The sequence below is a fragment of the Solea senegalensis genome, linkage group LG2, assembly GCF_019176455.1.
Source record: "Solea senegalensis isolate Sse05_10M linkage group LG2, IFAPA_SoseM_1, whole genome shotgun sequence".
Taxonomy (NCBI): domain Eukaryota; kingdom Metazoa; phylum Chordata; class Actinopteri; order Pleuronectiformes; family Soleidae; genus Solea; species Solea senegalensis.
In genome coordinates, this window is record NC_058022.1 from 15,523,517 (window position 1) to 15,538,799 (window position 15,283).

General features: G+C 40.0%; 1 protein-coding gene and 1 long non-coding RNA gene across 6 annotated transcripts in view; one reads left to right on the forward strand and one right to left on the reverse strand.

Annotated features, from left to right (window-relative positions):
• The window catches only part of LOC122786243, a 62,009-nt gene that overhangs the window by 19,354 nt on the left and 27,372 nt on the right, over window positions 1–15,283 (reverse strand). The window lies entirely within an intron of this gene.
• The window catches only part of frmpd4 (FERM and PDZ domain containing 4), a 34,091-nt gene that overhangs the window by 15,227 nt on the left and 3,581 nt on the right, over window positions 1–15,283 (forward strand). For 3 of the 5 annotated variants that reach the window (XM_044052205.1, XM_044052213.1, XM_044052219.1), the window contains exons 3-16: window positions 5,050–5,210; window positions 5,501–5,603; window positions 7,184–7,229; window positions 8,212–8,316; window positions 9,612–9,719; window positions 10,066–10,197; window positions 10,695–10,814; window positions 10,984–11,120; window positions 11,434–11,560; window positions 11,760–11,849; window positions 11,978–12,160; window positions 12,322–12,454; window positions 12,538–13,518; window positions 14,068–15,276. In XM_044052205.1, coding sequence (XP_043908140.1) covers window positions 5,050–5,210; window positions 5,501–5,603; window positions 7,184–7,229; window positions 8,212–8,316; window positions 9,612–9,719; window positions 10,066–10,197; window positions 10,695–10,814; window positions 10,984–11,120; window positions 11,434–11,560; window positions 11,760–11,849; window positions 11,978–12,160; window positions 12,322–12,454; window positions 12,538–13,518; window positions 14,068–15,276 — 3,635 coding nt within the window. The remainder of the gene's footprint in view (window positions 1–5,049; window positions 5,211–5,500; window positions 5,604–7,183; window positions 7,230–8,211; window positions 8,317–9,611; window positions 9,720–10,065; window positions 10,198–10,694; window positions 10,815–10,983; window positions 11,121–11,433; window positions 11,561–11,759; window positions 11,850–11,977; window positions 12,161–12,321; window positions 12,455–12,537; window positions 13,519–14,067; window positions 15,277–15,283) is intronic. The other 2 variants (XM_044052228.1, XM_044052237.1) reach the window with 1 other exon arrangement.

Consider the following 15,283-nt stretch of genomic DNA (forward strand, 5'->3'; position numbering starts at 1 on the left):
AGTGGCCATGTAAGGTTGTCAAGACTCCTGGGTGTTGATACTTGCTAGACTGGTATATTTCTCAGTGAATCACATGTCTAGGCTGCATGACAGGAACACGTGCATAAAAATAAGGGATTTAATATTTAGTGTGGGACACAAAATTCAGACAGACCAGACTGGAGGTTTTAGGGGATCTAATGGCAGAGACTGAATACAAGGGTTACCTGATTGGCTCCAGCGTCCCCCTGTGACCCTCAAAGGATAAGTGGTACAGACAATTGATGGATTATTACCTCCACCAAGGAGGTTATGCTTTTGCCTGTGTTTGTTTGTCTGTCTGTCTGTTTTGGATACCTCAAAAAGTTAGTTAGTACATTTTGGGGGGATGTAGGGTTATGACCCGAGGAAGAAACGATTCAATTTTTGTGGTGATCCAGATGGAAGCCTTGGTGAATCACTGTACTTTATGAGCGCTTCATTTAGTTTCAATAATGTTCTTATCTTTAAGTATTAATTATTGTAATTTCACGACCCTAGAATTAGCCTTCATAAAGGGAACTGATCGTCCACAGACACGAATTACGACGCATTTCTGCGTTGTACAGAAGCCTGAGCAAACAAACAAAGCAAACTGCTTTTACGTATACTATGATGGCACCTATTTTTTTTAGAAAATTTAGAAAATGTATAATAGTCAGATGCCACAAATGTAGGTGTGACACAGCTATCTTAACAATGACCTCCTCAGCACTAGTGTTGACCCAAAATGAAGTATTTTCTACTGCCCTGTTCTCCCTCCTGCTCTTCTATTTTACGTTTCCACACATACCAGCCAAATCCAAAGAATGAAAGCAAAAGTCACTTTGGTATTGTGTGACAAAGTGTATCGCTAGGTTACTGACTGACATCTATTATTCTTGTGTGTTACTGCTGTTAGAGCTCTCATACACCTCCTGAACCCCGTGACAACAGCCTTTAAAGATGATTGAGGAAAATAGAGCACTAGGGAAACCAAAGGGACTCCTTAGGTTTCTGTTGATGCTACTAATTGTTCTAGATTTAATTTTTTTTATGTTTTTTGATACTGCTGAATATGGGGAGGGAGACAATTAATTTACTGTAAGAAAAAAAAGAAACACAACATAACACGTGATAAACCACATATATTGATTTCATTCTTTTTATAGGAGAAGCTGAAGTACACAAACTATAATGTGGTCAATGTTGTGGCCTTCAAGGCATAAACAACACTCTGGAAGGTTCTAAATATTTGACACACAGTGATCAATATCCAGTGGGGAAAAAAACAAAAAAACATTTCAAATCCACTCAGCACCAAGTTGCATCAAAGCAGTTAGAGGACATTTCAACTAAATTACTTTTGGAAACCAATGGTGAAATGTATATATTCTTTACACTAGACTTCTAAGACCGGTATCTCTTGCTGCTCACTTTGTTCATATTGCTGTGTAGCACCGCATGGCTCATGACTGCTAGACTGCAGAGCTACAACTAATGGGTATTATTAGGAACCATTAGATGCATGACTGCCTGCATAATGGGAATCTAGCCATGTTTAGCAGGTGGCCATGCAGTGAAGGAGGCGGCAGTCTTCCAGGATGCACAGGTCCATATGGTTTTGATTTGTGCTCAATTTGTTAAATTTTTTAAAAGAAAAAAAAAAAACTGAAACACAATTATAAACTAAATATAGAGCAGTTGATATGATGAGTTAATCCTGACTCCAGTTGGACTGTGGGAAGAAGCATGAACATGGGGACTAACCACAAAATGTGCATGTTGAATGATTGTTCTTTCAGTCAAACTGATAAACACACTGCCACAGTTAACTAAACCTAAACTAATTTGACAGGAAAGGAGAGACATTTAATTAATTTCACTGCACGATGACAGACTGAGAGCTTCTTCTCGGATAACCTCGGGTAATTCTGGTGCAGGGAGAATAATTCTGGTCATTATTTATAAATAATACAGCCCTTGTTAGTCTTTTTACTTTGCACAAATCATTGCCAGTGTCTTCCGCCTGCCTGTTCGTACTACGGAGAATCTGTGCTGTCCATGATTAAACTGTCGCTGAGATTATAAAGTAGGTAATTAGGGAAATGTCTTCTGTGGGTGACAGTGAAGATTTTGTGAGTGAAACAAATTTAAGGCAATCTACCTACAACAATAATGAGTTTGGCCTGTCGATGCCTGGTAATCATCTTAAAGATCATCTTACAGACAAAATTTGCAAATCAAAAACTATGATTGATATCAAGGTTGCATTAAAAAAGGGCATCTTAAAAAATGCGATTGAATTGTTTAATGAGCAATAATTGTTTAACAGATCACTGTAACACAACAGAATGAAGCTACAGTATTAAGTCAACTATAGCTTACAAACACAACCCCAAACATTGCACTCCATCACATCTGAGGCAAGACATGTTAGTAAACTCAACAACGGAAGACTTGGAGCGAGGGAAGTTTTAACTGAAAGCAGGAGAGCAAATAATGAATTACAAATGCACGCATTAGTGCCACTGCATAATATTAACACAGTAGACAGTAGCGTGCACCATTTTTGATATTTCTTCAATTACCATTAAAAGGTAAACACATTGGCCACCCCAGCAGTATTTGGTTGACAGATAACAGCCAAACTTCATATTTATCACTCTGTATTGAAGGGGAGGTTTGAAAATGAACCTTTATTGATCCCCATGATGAGAAATTCAAAAACAGAAGCTATCGCAGCAAATGTCAGTGTGAGATTTAGTTTTAGAAGACGACATTCTCTTTCATTGTAGTTTTGCCACTGCACGTTTGCCGGGAGGGTCACGTCTGCACAAGCGCACTCTGCATTACCGTAATTGTGCGACAGTTTGTGCTATCAGAAAAATGCCAACGCTTTCTGAAAGCTGAGAGGCTGCATGCCAAAGCCCACATGTGGTTATTGCGGTAATTTCACTCGCACTGTTGCGGAAACCCGGCAAATCATCTTCTTTGTCACCAGAGAGGAGAGCATTGGAAAAACACCTGTACATAGTTTTTTAAATAAAACCTTTTGTTTTTCTTAATTCTTTAAATTGTTAACACACTATTTTAACATGCACTAAATAACTGCCGGATACAGAAGATTATTCTGGAAAAATGGGCAAAAGCACTTTATCACAGGAAGTGGCGGCCCAGGAGCCACATGAGGCCCTCCAATCGATTTCATGTGGCCCTCCAAACATTATCAACGAATAACAAGTAATTTCTATATGTTTTTATTTTTAAATGAATAGATTAATTTTGCATCATAAATATGTATTTTTTATTGTTGCATATTAAAACAACCACTTATATTTTTAAATGATCCAGTCCAATCCAGCTTTATTTGTAAAGCACTTTAAAACAAACACAGTGGACCAAAGTGCTGTAGACAGAAAGACAGAAGAGCTCACACGAGGCAATAGAGTACATGTTAAAAAAAAAGGAATTAATACGGCATATTGATGATATGAGCTCATAACGTCCACCGCAACTGTTGCTTTTTTTTTTTACTTGACTGACCCCCGACTGACCAGACAAGACCGTCAGTGGCCCACAGTTCATTTGAGTTTGAGACCCCTGATTTAAAGTATTACATTCCGACCTGGATTGCATGTAAAGATTAGTTTTTTACCCTTATGACCTATAAGAGAAAATGACATATATTATAAAGTTATATTAAGGCAGCTAAGATAAAAAGAAAACAAGGCCTGTTCCTCACATAGCTACAGTCTATAAAGCTCCCAACCCACACACCAAGTAATAAAGACCTAATTTCTCTAAATTCTGTGTTCACAGACTAATGTATTATATATCATTGTCATTTATTATTTAAACTAAAGGTGAGCTCATCACAGCGATTTGGATATTAACACTAACATTTATGGTGGTGGCAGCGGCGGCAGCAGCAGCAGCAGCAGCAGCAGCAGCATCTTATGGTCTGTCCTCATGACAGCTTTTGTTTGTTTTTTGCCGATTTATCCAAGTCTCAGAGAGAATTGGAGAATCCCCCTTCCCAAATATCAGTTGACAATTATTAAGCGTCGAGCATTGTTGCCCTTGTTGTTGCTATTTTTTTAATCGCACTGGATTGCAATTGACAGATCTCACTGTGTCTTTGTGCCATGAAAGATTAATTGTTAGTGTTTAGTGGTGAATAGTACATGTGTCAAGAATAACTGTGAATTACACAGTCTGCCCACAGCTTTAATTAACCAACAGCGTTGGCACCACACAGAGCTGCTGCTGCATTTGCAGCCAGGGGGGAGAGAGGGTGGAGAAACACAGTAAAATCTCTGATCGCTGCAGGGAATGATGAAGCATTCAGTTTGTGCAAGAGCTTAAGACCACAGACATTTCAGTGACCGGGGTCAAATATGGCTGCGGCGTTTGAAGCTATTGAGGGCAGGAATCATTTTTACCTGTTCTGCATCTTTACTAGTGCAGCATGTGTTATTTGTAACACATTATGGTTTGGAGTATTACAGAAAACTGTAACTGCTTCTCAGTGAAGCACACAGTGGATATTTACGACGTGAGAACACAAACATTGGAGCTTGGATGCTGTCTCCCACATGATCTATTTTTGCAGCATTGCTCGAGTGTCTTATTTTTTAATGATGGCATCCTGTATCTTGAGGATTTATTTCGTAAAAATATAATACATCGTGTACATTTTTGCATGAATCTGCTTGTTATTTTCTTGAATATCAATTACTTATTCATATTCTGTAAATGATCAAAAATACCCATCACACATTAACTTTAAAATTGGAGTAATGCGAAGCCGTACCAATTATAATGTCAAATGTTTCAAAGCAGAAATTCAAATTTTTTAACTAGCTAACTGCTTTAGCTTCAGTTTGTTGATTCTTTGTTGTTGTTGTCATATTTAGGTTTAATGATTAAGAGTTCTCATTCAAATGAAATTAAATACAAGCTTCACAGCTCCAGATACAAAATGACTGTAACAAAAGCAACCAGACATGATGGCAGAAACCGAGAGCAACTTTTTTGTCAATCCCACAGCCACATCTCCCAGAGCAGCTCCCTGGAGGAGATTCGTCTGGACGGAGACAAATTTGTGCCACCAGCGCCCCGGAAGGTGGAGATGAGACGAGACCCAGTGCTTGGCTTTGGTTTTGTGGCAGGCAGTGAGAAACCGGTAGTAGTACGTTCAGTCACACCAGGTAAAGTGAACCAGCGGCACAAGCTCGAATGCAGCAGTGACTCATTCGATCCCTGGACATCATCAACACAATCCCCAAGGGAGACAAAACCCTCCAAAAATATAGTGAGAGGAAAAGCACACAGGCTCAAAGGCTGTAGTTTACGTTGATGATTCATTGATTTAAGCAGCACTGAGTCATTAAGAATTCATTTGAGCCATGAGGAACAAGACAGGGAACCAAGAAAATGAAGAAGAATGACATGACTGTGCACATTTTGCACTTAATACTTGTTTGGTGTGTGTTGGCAGGGGGTCCATCAGAGGGTAAACTGATCCCAGGAGACGAGATCATCATGATTAATGAGGAGCCTGTCAGTTCAGCTCCGAGGGAGAGGGTTATTGACCTTGTCAGGTATGACAGCACATCAAGATGAGATGCCATTTGCCTTTTGTTAAATCTGTTGCTGTTGATAATATAGTGTCTGAAAAAGTATTTCCCCCTTTTGGAAAGTTTTTAATCCTCTACTGACGTAAAACCGTGCTTCCTAAAGTGTGGGTCATGTGGGCCTCAGACTGGCCTGTAAAAATACGACATTCATTGAAACACATTCAAAACATTTTGATTAGATATAATGTCTCATTTTTTGTTATTCACATTTTTAATGTAATGTTTATTTGTAAAGGAATTTATTGATACATTGAAACTGAGATCGCGATTATTTATTCTTATTATTATTATTATTATCACTGATAATTAGCTATATTCTGGCTAAGTTTGGGAAACTCTACCTCAGAACATTTTTGTCAAGTACATTTAGTGTGACTTTTTGACAGATATCAACAGAAAAGAGGTCTGTAAATTAAATTAGTTTCAAAATACTTGTTTGCAAAAGCATCCATCTCCTTTAACAGTCCGTGTGTAAATCATCACTGAAGCAGCCAAAAGATTTTACTGCTTTCAGTTGATTTTAGTGTAAATAATATACCTTGGATCTAGTTCAGGAGTTGACATCATTTGTTTTCCAGGCAGCCACACTGACACATAAGGTAATCTAAGATAAATACAGGTAGCGAGAAAAGAGATGATGCAAGCAAAGCAGTGTGTATTACAAACAAGCTGTGGTGGACTAACTGGTGAACTCCTTGACATACTTGCCCTTCCTGTGACCATAAATTAAAGGCCAAGCTGTGTTTTGCTAATTGAATGCTTTAAACGTGAAGATGCAGTGGCGGGAATGCATTTGCAGTGACAAAATATTCTACAGATGTGGTGCATCATCTGATCTTATGTCTGGTATAATAGATAAATGGTCAAGCTGTTGTGTACCTTATAGGCAGCATGTCTGCCTAAATATATGTTGCTGTCTTTGAATGATTTTCTGCAGAGCCATCCATTGTCTACCACTTAATCCTCCACATGAGGGTCACAGGGCTGCTGCCAATCCCAGCTGACATACTGTAGGGCGAAAGACGCGACACAGGTCGCCAGTCCATCTCAGGGCCAACAAATAGAGACAAACAACCCTCACACACTCACACCTACAGGCAATTTGTGATTTAGTCTGTTCGTATTGTTTCAGAATGTACATCTCTGTGCCTCTATTCTTTATAAAAGGTAGTAACATGGGATCCAAAAACTGAAATCCAATCCTAAAAGAGAAAACCCTATCATATTTTTAAACAAAAATAATTCAACCAAACTGTTTAGTCACCTGTTCCATTTGCTGCAATTCACCTGCATGCTGGTGCTGATGGTTTTTTCATGCATCTCATTGGATTAGTGTTACTGAAGCAGCTGTCAGTAAACGGTAAACATTACAGGTAAAACATCCCCATGTTAACACTACTTCACAGTTCTCGTGGCCTTACATAACCTCTGTGTCTACAATAAAACTTTACATTACACAGGCAAGACAAGGCTGCTCAGGGCGTCACTGGGATATATTGTTATCCTTGCTACAATTATAAACATATATTTTTTCTTTTCTGCAGGAGCTGCAAGGAATCCATTTTGTTAACTGTTGTTCAACCATACCCAGTAAGTTTCTCCGTCATCTGTGAATGAAATTCAGTACAATTCATGAGGTGCGTTCAGAGCTGATTATTTTGTTGACTGTATGAAGGCAAGTCATTAATCATGCCATATTGTGCTGCCACTGTGTCAGTAAAGCCTTATAACTGTGTGATAGATTGGGGCTAACTCAAATTGAGTCCAATTGATTATCTTTGGTCACTCTCATGTTGTAGCATAAGATCTTCACAAAAGCTCGGATGAGTCTGACATATAATTTGGTAGAGTCACAATGTGGAGGTGGACATATACAGGAACATATACAGTATGTGACATTTGTTGAAGCTCTAAAAATAGCCCAAAAACGTCAATGTGTGTTCACAGACAGGACCATATAGTGTAGGCTGCAGTACAGTATGGCAGGGAATTAGAGAGTTGACAGTAGTTATGGTGTTTTATAATATCATTTGAACAATGTCTAAATCCCTAAATGGTATTGATGATATGATATGCAATAGATATTTGCATCAACAAGTGACTGTGTGTAAACAAGTGTTTATAAAGCCACATTTCCTAAATCTTGGAAGTCTGATATTAGTACATCCTTTCATCTTGCATTTATTGTGCCAATTCTCCAGGCTCTGTGCGATGAATGTCTTAACAAGCGGTTTTAGTTGATTGATATGCAGGAAAACATAGATTTTATAATTCCACATTACTCAAAGGATCAGCCAGGGATTATAGTTATTCAACCATGTAAACTCCATTTAGCAGGTGCTTCTTTGCAAGCTCAGTGACATGATAGCAGCGACAGATCATATGCTGTGTTACAAAGTGCCAACTTAATTACATTGGCACAGAGTGGAGAAATGGGAGGTCGCCATGCTTCAAGAGGGAAGCATCCTTGACTTGTGTGATGAAAAAAACACAATGTGACTCATCTCTGATGGGAGGCATTGTCTTTTATATCTCAGTTGTTTTTTTCTGTTTTCTTTTTCCCTTCCAAAAGTCACCCAAATCGGCATTCATCAGTGCAGCCAAAAAGGCCAAGTTAAAGACTAATCCTGTTAAAGTCCGCTTTGCTGAAGAGGTCATCATCAATGGCCAGGTTCCAGTAAGTCATGATTTATTCTGTACACATCACGGTTCTGCAGAAGACACAACAACTGCAGACTATAACTCTTACTGATTACAGAGCAGAGTGAAAACATTATAATTCACTAACAGAAGGAAAGAGATGCATGAGCAAAACAGCACTAAGTTGAAAGACAGCACATGTGTGACATCAAGAAAAGGGGGGGGGACTCTTTTACAGAGAGACCTTGGATTTGTCACATAAAGGATATGTCATTGAAAAAAAAAAATAAGTAAAACATTAGGTGATCACACCTCTGAGGAGAGGTCAGTCCAAGCATCATTTTTAAAACCAAAGAATGATTATGTATGAGTAGCTATGCTGTTTGCATTATTCTTATTAATATATTGGCTCACACAAATATATTAAATGAAACAAATACATTGTTTCACATTTCTGTAAATTAGTTGTTTCAATGTATTATTCAAACTTCAGTTGGAAGATAAATCTACTTCTACTACTTCTACTACTCATAGTGCTGCTGGAGATGATTAGCATACTTTAGCTTGGCTTATAAAAAGGAGGGAAAAATTACCAACCCAATTTAACTGCCTACCAGCATCTCTTAATCTCACCTATCATGATATCATTTGTTTAGTCCATTCAGAAACCAAAGTAGAGAGACACATGACCCAATATTAAGTGAGCTTTCGATCGATCGAAATACAGCAAAGATGGCTCTGTTCCTCTCTCTCAAACTCACACACACTCAGAGTTGTCTATATTTGAGTGGTGTTGTGTATACCAGCAACCAACGCTCAGCTCAGCTGGTTGTGTACTGAAAAGCACTATTGGAGCAGTTTTGCTTCATTCGGGATGTGGATCCATAAATAAGAGCAATATCAGCACCCAGGACAGGACTTAGACTGAGACCCCCTGATAATTGTAGTTCTATAATGAGAGAAGTATATAAATGAAGGATTGGAAAGTTTGTCAGTCAGGTTCAAGTTGTAATCAAGATCTACATTTGCAGGCCAGGTGGGCAGACTGTGCGTGTTTTGTACATTGCTAGCTTGATCTCTTGGTTCCCAGTTTTTATGCTAAACTAAGCTAACCATCTCCTAACAGTATCATTGTCATGTTTGTGTGACAGTGGTATCGAAATTTCATCTCAGCAATTTTCCTTTAATCACGCAACACTTCTATGTTGATTTCCCTAATGTTTGGTAGTTTATTACAAACAATTCAAATGCAGGTCCTATTGACAGATGCTGTATGAACTTTCAAGAAAAAACAGTGAAATGTACTTATCACGATTGTCTTCCCATCCTCAGGAAACTGTGAAGGACAACTCCCTTCTTTTTATGCCAAATGTTCTAAAGGTGTACCTGGAGAATGGGCAAACTAAATCGTTTAAATTTGACAGCAACACATCCATTAAGGTAGGTGCTGGAACGAACACACCCTGCTTCACAAAGTGCTGTTACACAAAGTAAATTGAAGTTCAGTCTAAATATTCAATGTTATTCATAGCTATACTGTTCACCATAAAGTACAAACTTCACTGTGGCCACACAAAAAGCAGCTTGATCATAAGATAACTAGAGCAGGGACAGCAATCCACATTTCCATCTTTTTTCCACTTCAGTTAAAAACCTGATTTGATGTTTGGGAGTGTGCATGCTGTAGTGTGTGCTCAGGTGGGAAAAAATTACTAATGGCTTTTAGATGAGCACGATTTGCATTGGTTCTCGTGTTGTATTAACAATGACTTTGTTCATGTGTCAGGACGTCATCCTGACCCTACAAGAAAAGCTATCCATTAAGAGCATTGAGCACTTCTCTCTGATGCTGGAGCAAAGAGCTGATGGATCTGCCAGCAAACTCATGCTCTTGCATGAGCAAGAGATGCTCACTCAGGTGAGACAACTCTGTCAGGTGACACTAAACAAGAGAGGGACACACACGGCACACACGGAGGATATCCTCTTTCATGATGTTTACTGCTAATGTACTGGCGTGTACAGCATTAGCACATTTGCAGGCTCTTTTTCTTACTTTTGTTGTGCACAAACAAATGTTGCAGTGTTTATTTAATTATTTATGTATTGAAGCTAACCCAGTGATCCCCAAAACCTGGGTCGGGACCCAATGGGTCAGTGGGTTTTTCTTGGGGTCCCCAAACAAATCTGCAGAATTCTCCCAATATGTAATAAATAACATGCATAAATGAAGCTTTTCAATAGTTTGCCATCTTTATAAAGTGGGTCCCTACCGATAGTTTGTGAAAAAACACAGCTTCACCACTTAACTTTTTTTTAGGTGTTAGTGGGCCTCAAAAACAATGTTCATCTGAACATATTGCATTTTGTAGACCTCATGACTAATGGGACCTCTCTTTGAATTACGTACTCTAGGTGACACAGAGGCCAGGGTCACACAAGATGAAGTGCTTTTTTCGCGTCACTTTTGTCCCAAAGGATCCCCTGGACCTACTCAGGAGAGACGCGGTAGCATTTGAGTACCTCTATGTTCAGGTAAACATAGAAAGATGGAGCACAAACTTTGTTTTGCAATTAAGTATGGCAACGAAGAGGGGCATGTAAGTAAGACTTGAGTGTGGATGTGTTGTAATGAGAATATTGACTGAAGTGTAACCTCTTCCTGCTGCCTATCACCTTCTCTCTGTCTTTTTGGTGCCTCCAGAGCTGTAATGATGTGGTATTGGAGAGGTTTGGGTCAGAGCTGAAATATGACACAGCCCTGCGTCTGGCCACCCTGCAAATGTATATTCTAACCATCAATACCAAGCAGTCCCAGAAAGTTTCCCTGAAGTATATAGAGTAAGTACAGTATATCAGATTTCACACTGCGTCATGTTCAACTTCATGTCTCTCATTTGCAGAGCCACATTTTTTGTGCCTGTGACATATTCTAGCTGTAGAGTACACTACTTGTTTATTATGCTGTTCCTCAAAAATAAAATTATGTTATGGTATTGTTTTACTACAATACCAGAATCTAAATATCTGCTAGATTATTCATTCTAACTGTAGCTCATCAGTTAATCAATAGTCGGTTTAAAGATTAATTCAAATAATGACTTCTCCCCCCAGTAACTTATTTTAAGAATCTTTATGTTCTAATCTTGTACAGAAAGGAGTGGGGTTTGGCATTGTTTCTGCCTCCCGCAGTGCTGTCGAGCATGAAAGAGAAGAACATCAAAAAAGCCCTCACTCACATCCTCAAAACCAACCAGAACCTGGTGCCCCCTGGTAAAAAGGTACAGCCTTCATATCTTTATGTGTAGTATCTTCATCTCTATCTTTATATCGTATCTTGCACTGTCTCTCTTTGCCTTGCCCCATATCTATATAGGCGATGGCTTAAATAATATTAAACAATATTGACTCAGTTGCCCATTACTTTCAGCTGTGAATTACTAATTTAAATTATTTTATCTTGCTTCCTGCTTTTTGTAGCTGACTGCCTTACAAGCAAAGGTTCATTATCTGAAGTATCTCAGTGACCTGAGGCTGTATGGAGGACGTGTGTTTAAATCCACATTAATTGTGAGTGAAACCATCTACATAGCTATTTTACATTATGCACAGCTAGTGTGTGAAACAATAACACTTGTCAGGTTTCATGTTGTTAATTTTCATGCAGAACATGAGTTCTCTTCCTTTTTTTTTTACAGCAAGGCGAGAAGCATACAGAAGTGACATTGCTGGTGGGGCCCAAATATGGAATCAGTCATGTGATTAACACCAAAACGAACCTGGTGGCACTTCTGGCTGATTTTAGTCATGTTAATCGCATCGAGATGTATACAGAAGATGAGAACAGGGTTAGAGTGGAACTACATGTCATGGATGTAAAGGTTAACAAACCTTTTGCCCTTATACAACAAAATGTGATGACTATTTTTTGTGTATATTCTATGAATTTAAACAGACAACACAAAGTCAAGTATGTTCTGTCATTATAACCTCATTCCACAGACCCACTGTAACATTTATTGATTATCTGCCTTTTTCACAGCCTATCACTCTCCTAATGGAGTCTGTTGATGCGATGAATCTGGCTTGTTTGACTGCTGGGTACTACAGATTACTGGTGGACTCCCGACGCTCCATCTTCAACGTGGCCAAAAATACAGACAGTATGGAAACAAGTATGTCTAAAATGATCACACAATGACTCAGCAAGAGATGAATTCAAATAGACCTGTTTCATGTTTCTGGTTCCTCTTTTCAGGCCATGCAGTGAGAACAAAGCAGAACTATCAGGCCATCGAGTGTACATACAGCACGCCTCATAAAGGGTATGAGGACAGAAATAACCAGAGGTTCAGCCAAGATTATTCTGACCAGGAGTGTGAATATGTCAACCACAGGAGATGTGAGGGCCAACTAGTATATACAACTGAGATACACCAGCCTCAGCACTCAATGCTCATGGCAGAAAGAGCAGAGTGCTGCAGAATCCCTTGCTCCCAAACTTATCTTAACATCCCCAGGCCCAAATCCCAAGACTCCTCCAGGAGTGCAAAGGTCTCCTTTATATTCGGAGATCCTCCCTTAGACTGTGTAAACCCCCAAAATTTGGGCTACCAAAGACTGATGGATGAAAGCCCAGAGATTCTGGACAATCACAGCCCCATGTACAGGCGTCTCGAGGAGGACTATAAGATGATGGATGCCATAGAAGATGAGGATGGGTATCACTATACCACCAAAATCTTTGGTCCTACTGAGTGCATTGAGGAGCCACTGCTACACGATATCTGCTACGCAGACACAACTGATGATGCTGAGGATGAGGATGACATCAGCTGTGAGGAGGACATGATGATGAGTGACATTGACAAGCCTATGTTACTATCTCTCTCAGGGTCCACGGATGACATCATTGACTTGACCTCCCTCCCTCCTCCACCGGAGGGTAATGATGAGGAGGGCAATGACGTACTGCTGCACTCTCTTAACCTGGCCATTGCTGCTCCTCCTCCTGGCTTTAGGGACAGCTCTGATGAGGAGGAGCAGCAGGGCGGAGCTGGGACTCGAGCCCAGGGAGCTGGCAATGACATCCCAGTGTCTCTCATAGATTCAGTGCCCACCCATAGAGCGGAGGGCAACGGAGAGCCCCTGGACAATGCAGTGGTGTCCACCTTACAGGCACTTGAGGCCCTCGCTGCATCAGAAGAACAGAGTCCAGCACAGTCGGATAGTAGCACAGGTTCTCCTTTCACCATTGTAACATTCATTCATTAACCTCACACATGTTCCAGCCATTCATTTTTGATTTGTTGTTCATTTTTTTTTCAATAAACTCATTTTGTTCTATGTTTCCATTTGTGTGTGTATTTATTTAATCATTCATTTCAACATACAAGCAGCTGTGTTCATTACAGTGTAAATCATTTTGTCAAGATTTGTTCTCGTTTGTTTTTTTTCATTTGAACACTTACACAATGCCAGATGAGTTTTGCTGATATTGAAAACACTGAAAATAAAATTTAAACAGCAATTGAGCAAACCATTGCAAGTCAGTGAGAATTCTCTGTTAATATTTTATAGTAGTACAATGTTGTCATGTAGTGATTTATAGGCCTATTTTGTATGGTAATTGTTATATTTAAGAACCCATTTACACTTTTCTCATCCACATACTCATTTACATTTTAATTACAATCAGTTATATTTGACTCACTCCATAACCTGTGATAATTTCCACTTGCCTCAGATGAGATTGTTAATGAAGTGTTTGTTTTTCTGTGGTACACAGGTGTAGAAATATCACGAGCATTTAGTCCTGAGTCCTCAGATTCTGGCAACGAGACAAACTCTTCTGAGATGACAGAAAGCTCTGAGCTGGCCAGCGCTCAACGACACTTAGAGAGCCACCTGAGGATGCATGTAGCCACTGCAGAAGGATACCACGCCATGAATGATGAAAAGGCCAATGTGTCTGCACAGAGTGATGGTAGAGCAGGAACTCTGCAGTACAATCCACAGGAGCATCAGGACGACGAGGTGAAATCATCTGCTGTTGCTTCCTCTCAGATATTTCACTCAGATGGAGGCGAGATGGAGCCAGAGACAATGGAAATAAAATCCGTCAGTGAATACTTCACTAAGATGCACATGGGCTCAGTAATGAGCAGACAGAGAGGAAAACAGAGGGAGGCAGACAGCAGAATGCAGGGAGATACCTGTGAATCCTCTGACAAATTGCACATGACTTCTCAAGACTCAGCTAAAGAGGAGCCCCCTCATCTTGTTGGGAAGTATAATGCTTTCACTGTGAGAGATTCTTATTACATGAATCAACTCGATCTAGGGAGGATTCACTTAAAAGACATGCATCAAGCAATGCAGCAGAAAGCAACTGTAAACAAAATGGCAGAGAGCCTCTCTCCAGAATGTGTGAATAAGTCACAGGCTCCCTTTACAGACAGGTTGATAATCAAGGGAGAAAAACAGGACTCGGATCAAAGAAGCCAAAAGATAAATGCCCATCTCCGCTCCCCATCCCAAGGGCCCATCTCTGCACAGGGAGATGCCACAAAACAGGATAATGAGCAGCAGCAAATTAAGATTCCAGCGTCAGAGCAAGACACCACGCGGTTATATGAATACCATGTGAGCAAGCGTATGTCATCGATACAGAATGAGGGTATGCATTCACTCCAAAGCTCACAGTGTTCTTCTATAGATGCTGGCTGCAGCACAGGCAGCAGCAGCTGTGCCACTCCGATGGATTCTCCCCTTTGTGCCACGGACAATATGCATATACTGTCAGAGTCCTCCATCAAGGGGATTAGTTATGTAGCTGCTGAGGAGAGGGCTTATGGGCCTCCAAGCCAGGGGAAGGTTGGCCATCCCATGGATCCCACCCTGCTGAGGAAGATCCACGCAGCTACCAGTGCTGAGCCTGGGTTCACAAATGCACGGGATGGCAGTCACCGGATTCCCAAGATAAAAGAAACCACAGGTAAAAC